We start from the raw sequence: 8,106 nt of genomic DNA, 5'->3' as shown, positions 1-8,106 counted from the left end.
ATTTAAATTGTGGTGCCATGGATCAAATGTACTTTTGTCACTACTACATGGGATCAGAATGGGTGAATTTGTGAGTATATAATTGAGCTAATTTACCTTCTTCTCTAGTAAACTTTCTCCAAGAAACACACAAGAAAGGATTAATGGTCATAGTAGGCTTTGAGTTTTGTGATTAGAATTGAAAAAGCAAAGTAGATTTGGTGGTATAACTAATAAATGTGTACTACTTTTGTTGAATACTTCCAAGTTCACATTTTTGGCTGAATCTTTTGTAAAGATTTGCTGACCATCTTTTTTCCCAACTTAATAGCTTAAAAAAAAAAGAAGCTTTTTTCCAACTTAGTAATGCGCATATGGTACTTCCAAAAAGTTCATATGGTAGTGTTGCATATTAATACATGACGATTAATCTTTTCTACACTTAACAATATATACACTATTGAGTATTAACGTTGAAAGAATAATAATTATATATAATTTAATTTTTATACATATATCATGAATCTAATAATAATAATAATATATACACTGTTAATGTGTATAAGATTTACTCAATGCTATGTAATATTGGCCAAACTGTCATAAGCTACAACACTAATCAAAGCAAAATATCAGCTCCTAAAATTAAACATATAATTTGAAAGTTAACAAATGTGGTGGAGGAATTCTTACTTTATTCTGAAACTAATAATGTATAGTTGTGCTGATACAAGTCTACAAGCGTAGAACAGTAGAACTACTACTGTATTTTTGAAACTTGAACTGTTAAAGCACTCTCAAAATACTATTCCCAAAATGCTCTTATTATATTTTCTGCTCAGAATCCTTTGCGTGCCAGGCTTAATGCTGTGAACTATTTATAGTACAAATTTGCGTCATGGGGTTTTAGTGATTTACTGGCAAGCATTAACTAATTTTACTGTACCACCAAATCCAACTTCTCTATTTTCTTCCAAAATCTTTTGTCCACAATTTTGAACTTTGCAGCGAGACCACGAAAGACTGCATTCAATGCAGCTTGATAGCTCCATCTTGCGCAAATGTAAATACCTTATATTAAAAGGATAAAAATTTCCACTGCCAAAAGTATTTACTGTTTGTCTTGTTATTACTAAAAGACGGCTGGAATAATCCAAATTGTCCGTGGAAACATTTCAAACTCTCAAATCAAACAAGACAAATTTTGCCGACTGTTCTTAGAGCATCAAGCCCATGTTTGGTGCTGCAATAGAATTAAACTCAATAATGGACTCGTTCGAATTTCTATTTTTAAGAATTTTTATTAAAAAAAAATGTACATTAACGAATTCATATATATAATGTAAAAAGATAATTAAAAAATATATTTACGAAAAACACAAATATTTTTTGTAAAAAATCATAAGTCAAACGAGGCCAGTTGTTTTGAGCAATTTAAGCATGATTATCCATCACATTTAACCGTTGGGCAAAAGCTCAATGGTTCAAAGATAAAATGCAGAGGACACATAAAAAAAATAAAATAATAATCATACGCAAATAAACAATTGTTTTCCCTCTCTTGGAAATTACAGTTGTTAACTTTGCACCACTTCATTAGGATACCTTGACTTCAATAGAAGGGAAAAGGAAATTGCATGTTCCTAAATCAGCGGGCTGCGGAGTTCGATTCAACGGTCTTGCGATTAACGACATAAGTGTATCATTATGCTAATCCTCAAAGCAACAGCCATGAAGACTGAGGAGTGTTTGTCTGTTCTTTAGGAAATTTCACGGCTCCTGAGTCCCCACAGTATATAATATACTCTACTCACCAAAACCACGAGGCAACACAACAGCTCAAAAGGCTATCTATGCCAATTTCCAAGTGACAAAAAGTCTGGGCAACTTAATGTGTATTTTTTTTTTCTTTTTCTTCTTTTCCCATTCTCTTCCTATTTTGCGAAGAAGTCGGAGCAAATGATAAAAGAATAGGGAAAATGGTCAATTTTGTTCTTAAATTTTTTTTTACTGTTAATTTGATCCCTATTTAATTTTTTTTGACCAATTTAATCCCTATATTTATTTATCGATTTCAATTGAGGAACGTTACAGCAGCGCCACCTTGTAATTTCGATCAAACTTCTAAGTGAGCACTTAAATAGGGGTATTTCGGGTATTTCTGATGGTAATTCCAACTCCCTCTCCTCCCTTGACCAGCTCCGCTTCCCTAACCTCCACGACAACCGCCTTAACGGCACCCTCAACCCTCTCACCCGTTGTCTCAACCTCAAGCTCCTTTATCTCTCTAGCTACGAAATCTTCGGCGAAATCCCATCGGAACTCCCATCAACAGAAAGAAAAAGCCCAATATTCGGTAATTTCCCTCATGCTTTTGCCACGATCCATCTGTTGCTGCCTTTTGCCTTGTCGGTGGGGTGAGCCCTGCAACTTTTAGCCTAAAGTGAGAGGACATGTAAAAACGGAAAATGTTGAAAATAATCGGAAGATGAATGCTCGTTTCTTGCAAAGATCACTTCCCAGTTTGAAACAACAATTAGGTGCTCACATTTTATCACGACCAAATAGCATCCCAGTTTGAAACAGTCAAGGTTCTTTCAAAAAAAAAAAATGAACTATCCTTTTCTTTTCTTTATCGTCCCCCCGCCCCTTTTTGTTTTTAAGCAAATTGTCCCATTTTTTCCAACAACACCTTTTGTTATCGGGGTACCAATTTTTGAAGCTCAACAATCTTAACCAAAAGGCTTCTGCAATACCCAGAAAGAAAAAGAAAAAAAATGGAAGTCCACAAAACAACTGGCTAATATAAGTGCAGAAGCACAGATCATACCAACGAGGCCAAAACGGCTGTCATTGCAACTAACTTCAAGCATTTGCTCCTTGCTTTTCTGAACCAGGTATATTAGAAGTTAATTAGACAGTGACCAAATGCTTCTGCAATATGCCACACGTACCAAATTAGTTGCTAAACTAGGTTAAAAGTGTTTGATAGCTTCCTTCCTGATAGCCTATTGTTGCGGGAGGTACTCGAGGGATGGTAGCTCACTTGCTGGGAGCGAGAGTGGGAAGAAGCGGAGTAGTTATTCCGATGGTGAGATAAGGGTTTATGCTAACAATGAAAGCTTGAGTGCCGTTCCGGTGAAGTAACCGAAATACTCGAAATACCCGAAATGCTAACAATGGTTTATCAATCATCAGTGAAGTACCCAAAATACCCTTGCTTAAGTGCTCTGATCGAAATTACAAGGTGGCGCCGCTATGCCGTTCCTCAATTGAAACAGATAAATAAGTACAGGAATTAAATTGATCAAAAAAATTAAGTAAGGATCAAATTGATAGTAAAAGAAAATTTAGGGACTAAATTGACCATTTTTTCAAAAAAATATGGAGAAAAAATACACATACTTAAAATGATGGGTTACACCTATTTGCCAAATGATTACAGTTACCTTTCCAATTTCATATTTTCTTGGTATTCGTAAGTCGTAACCACGAGGCTCCATTTCAATAGTAAAACTGTCACATTTCCTCGTTTCGCCGTTCACGTTTTTAGTCATGGACTGGAAGGATTATTCTCGTGACGCCAACAAAAGTTGAATCCACACTTATTTTGACGAGAAAAGAGATGCCACAATAACTTACCTTCTCCTTCGGGTTTGCTTAAAAGTGACTTTGCTTGAAAAAAATTCAAACGGATGCGTAGTGCATTCGTTTGCTCTGGTGGTGGTTCAGTCCCCTTCAAATTACTTCTGGATCTCTTTAGATCCATTTTCTTCCCCTAGTATAGAATAGATTAGATTATACAATAATTATCGTCTTTAAAAAAGAAAAACTTACCTTCCTCTTCAATTTCAAAAGGTAAGTCCTCAACTTTTTGTTTGGACTGCATTTTTTTGAATTTTTTTATATAAAAATTACTGTAACAATTTAATATATATGAAATAAAAAAAATAATTGAAAAATGTGTTCACGAAAAAATAATAAAAAGTAATTTAATATAAGAAATTCCATCATCACATCTTTAATACTTAGGCATAGAGGCACACAACATACGTGATACTTCATAAAGAATGAAGAAAAGATTTGAATCCCATATATTATGTTTGCAATTTTTTAAAAAAAAATTGAGTTAGCGAGCAGTGGTTGGAACCTTTCTTTTTTTTTTTTTTTTGGGCAGAGTTTTCAACTAAGTCATGGTAGATAATAATCACCCAAAATTACCATACAGGTAACAATCACGTAATATCCACCCAAATAGTAATTTGGACGTTTGAACTCTCTCATCGAGGCAACAGTCCGGTTAAATACAAAAATCTTTCATAAATAAGAACCCTAAGAATACAATGTCGTGCAGAGGATTTTTGTGCTTCAGCCCTTCAAGCACAAAATAACCAAATGAAATCTACTTTGGCACAAAGATCATAAATTCAAGGCCATTGCATGAACAAAGGCTATCTGATTAGACATGCAAAGTATTTGGACAACTAGAGACATATTTCAATTGGCAACTCTACAACCGCACAATGAAGTTCAGATGTCCATTGCATTCGCTCCCTGTTCTGTAGATGACATAGCATTATTAAACCCCAGACAAAAAAAAGGAACATTGTAGATTCCTTCATCCATTATCAAATGGATTTTTCCTTCCCCTTTCTATTGGCGTTTAAAGGAAAGCCATCGCAGGTAATCCAAGTGCAGCAGAACAAAAGGGTCGTCGAGAACTCAATCGAATTTAAGCACCCCATTCGCTTATGCTACAACAATACAATGATAACCAATCACATATTAACCAAGTTAACCTTCCTTCAATCTCATGTTAAGGCGTTTAACAAACCTGCTTTTACAATGATAAAACCAGAATTGGACATTGAGCAAAAATGAAGTCTTTGAGAGTAAGTAGTCTAAAGTCTGTAACTGAACTCAGTATTATAACATTATCAAAATAACAAAACCCAGGAAGCTGAAAACAGAATTCCACCTACTAAAACTACTCTGCATCAATCCTCATGTTTACTTCTCTGATGAGTTTGGCCCCCTCTTCTTTCCAAAGCCGACAACTGCGGGCAATCACAAATTTAAACAAGACTTAATGTGCATTTTCTGCATGATACTAGTACAAAATCTAGGTAACAACATCATAGGGTTTGTTTGGATTGTAAGTTATTTGGGATATTTTTTACTGTAGCACTTTTTGTGATGTGATGTATGTGAAATAAAAAGGTAATCGAGAAGATAAAAAGGTAATCGGGAAAATAAAAAGGTGTATTGGAAACTATAATGATGATGTAAGCAAATAAAATTGGAGAAATAATGCTCAATCCAAACAAACCCTATAATAAACAGCTGAACTAAACTAAAAGCATAGATGTCCATCCAGCTAGCTAAGCAAGGTATACCAATACTAGCACAAAATACTAATGCAATCACATTAAATCAAAAGCATTGCTTCGCAACGATTACGGCATCGACATTAGCCTTAGTAATACAAAGTTCAGTAAGAAACAAAAATGTTTAACCATCCTGCAACATATTTCTCTAATATAATCATTGAATTAAGAAACTTTGGATAGCATAAAGCACTAGAATAAGTAAGCAAATGGAAATGAAAAAGGACTAACATGATAAATAAATCCCTATAGTAAAAAAACTAATATTTCCGAGGTAAATAGCTTTTACACAAGTGAGTCTAGATTCATGAGGATATTTTTTTTTTACCCGCATTGTTGAAACTGGAGTTCATTATTCTACTAGTAGGCATATTATCTCAGCCATTCGCAACAAAATTCTCAATAAACTTAGCAGAAATAACAAATTCATCCTCTAATTTCTAATTTATGCCCTAGTAATTGCCATGTACAAATGATATGAAGCATAATAAATAAAGAAAAAGAGAAACGATAAAGTTACCGGCAGTGACGAAGCGGCGGTTGTATTGCATCCGCTTGTGGGCGCGGCCACGGGGCTTCTTCTTCTTATCCTGCTTTGCCACCTTGGGAGTTTGACCTCTCACCTTACCGGCACGAGCTAATGAACCGTGAACCTTACCTGCCGTCGTTCCAAAAAATCAATAACTAATACTGCCAAAACCTTAACAAATTCGATTCAATAGCTAGCTTACTACAGAATCCTAGTACAATTAACATATGAATCGATCGATAACTTGAAGGTTGTGGACATTACCCATGGCTAGAGGTCTGCTTCTGCTTCTGCTGCTGCCGAGAGGTCTGCTACGAGCGAATCGTGCCGGGAAGATGAACAGCTTTCTCAAATTCTAGGGTTTCTGAATTCGACATAATAAAGGGACGAGTAGGAACGCGGACCGTCTGGTTTTGGGCCTAACAATTTCAATTTCGTGCAATAATTTGGGCTCATTCTGTTAAACTGAACGCTGGAGGCCCAAATCCATAAATTCACTGGCTTTTTTGGTACCCATAAATTCACTGGATTTTTTGGTACCCATGTAACGTTTCTCCTGAAAAAGTCACATGGGTGAACAAATTACAATTATCGAGCAAATGTTATTTTTATTGTTTTCTCTCTTGTAGTTTATTTTCATTTTATGTATGTACAATAAAAAGAGAGTCGAAAAGATAAAAAAATTGGTTGAAAATGCGTATTTTGAGACCAATACTAGAAACTTTTGCATTAGATTAAATTTGTCAGCATGTACTCCGGTGAAAACATATTTATCATAAGCTGTGTTTGGATTCATGGATTTGTTATGCATACATTTCAAATCCATTTATTCAAAATCTTTTGTATGCGAATTACGTTGTTTGGACAAGTAAAAAAAAATTTTTTTTTTTGAGAAAATGGTTTCAAATTCATTTGTGAATTCACTGTTTGGATCAATCAAGACTAAGAATTTAAATTTTTTTTTTTCAAGTTAAACGTGACATTATTCAATTAAAAGTTTTACTTTTTGGATATAAAAAACAAGCATCCACAAGGATCAATTCCTTATAGCTTTAACATCTTCTATAAGTTTATACAGAACCTGATTGTGATTTGTAAGGTATATATCTGCCTGTATTTATACCTTAGACTTTATTCCTTAATAGTAATGCATCTGTTATTCCTTGTGTATCGAAGGAGAATGAGATGCGGCACTTGAGAGGTTCCATCTGCATCCACATGCATTTGCCTGCAGTGGAGGTGGTCATTTTTGTTTCTTGTTTAGAAACTGAAGACATTGAAATGGAGAAGAAGGCAAATTTTGGATGCAAATAAGCCTATGAAATTTTATAATTTGTGGACGAAGTCCTTCTCTTGCCCTCCTGAAATATTGATCTGATACCATATATTTGCCCTCCATTCACTTTTGCTTTATAGAAAAAAATTCAATGTCCATTCAACATTCACGTACGAGTCACCCCTTTCATGTATTCTGCCATTGAACACTCGTCTTTTATTTCTGAACCATACAAAAGTAAACAGGCACGCATGTATAAATTTAACCAAGTTGATCATGTTTTGAACAGTCTTTCTCTCTTTCTGAGAGTCCACTTTCTTTCTCTCGAGAGTCGAGCCTGTCTACCCGATTGTGAAAGTTCAAACTTTCAAAATTTCGTACCTTGATTTTCCAAACTTCTGCCCGCCACAAACCATTAAGCCAAGAATCTAGAGATAAAATTAAGGAGCTCTAATGTCTTGGTCCCCTTGGATCTTGTAGTCAGTAACCAGCTTATCTTCAGACACATCGATGACTTTGGAGTAAGAGGATCTTTTGGCTCCTTAAAGAGGATTTGTACATGGCAATGCGCCTTGTATATCTGCCTGTATTTATACCTTAGACTTTATTTCCTAATAGATGTTTCAGTTTTCTATATTAGCTTGCTGACTATAGTTAAGTCTTCCAGTTAGCATTTTGTTCCATCTGAGGGTGTGTGGTTTTCTGGTTTAGTTTTCTTCTAGTTAATAATCGTGTGTGGTATCCTGGAGTATTCCTGTGGAGCACCATGGCGGAGGAACTAGCAGATATTATGCAGAAATTTGCATTATCTGAAAAGGAGTTAGGAGGGACTGCTCTGGATCTGGATGATGTAGATAAAGGTATAAAAGAGTGTCAGCATAGTTTGGTGGGGAAGATAGTAGGAGAGAAAATAGTCAACTTTGTTGGAGTGAAAA

General features: G+C 35.1%; 1 protein-coding gene across 1 annotated transcript; it reads right to left on the bottom strand.

Annotated features, from left to right (window-relative positions):
• Positions 1 to 4,764: 4,764 nt before the first annotated feature.
• On the bottom strand, positions 4,765 to 6,294 carry LOC113689850 (small ribosomal subunit protein eS30z/eS30y/eS30x). Its single transcript, XM_027207642.2, has 3 exons — positions 6,160 to 6,294; positions 5,887 to 6,024; positions 4,765 to 5,036 (listed from the first exon to the last, which is right to left on the bottom strand). Exons 1-3 carry the CDS (start codon positions 6,161 to 6,163, stop codon positions 4,990 to 4,992), a joined length of 189 nt encoding a protein of 62 aa, XP_027063443.1. The 5' UTR covers positions 6,164 to 6,294; the 3' UTR covers positions 4,765 to 4,989.
• Positions 6,295 to 8,106: the final 1,812 nt, after the last annotated feature.

The sequence above is a fragment of the Coffea arabica genome, chromosome 5c, assembly GCF_036785885.1.
Source record: "Coffea arabica cultivar ET-39 chromosome 5c, Coffea Arabica ET-39 HiFi, whole genome shotgun sequence".
Lineage (NCBI taxonomy): Eukaryota > Viridiplantae > Streptophyta > Magnoliopsida > Gentianales > Rubiaceae > Coffea > Coffea arabica.
Note: the sequence above shows the minus strand (reverse complement) of the source record. Positions and strands in the feature narration are given on the sequence as shown.

What these genes read in the sequence shown, in the direction of transcription:
- LOC113689850 (XM_027207642.2), bottom strand. An exon ending in CCGCCGCTTCGTCACTGCCG is followed by an intron (nt 5,037 to 5,886) that starts GTAACTTTATCG and finishes GATTGCCCGCAG; the next exon opens with TTGTCGGCTTTGGAAAGAAG.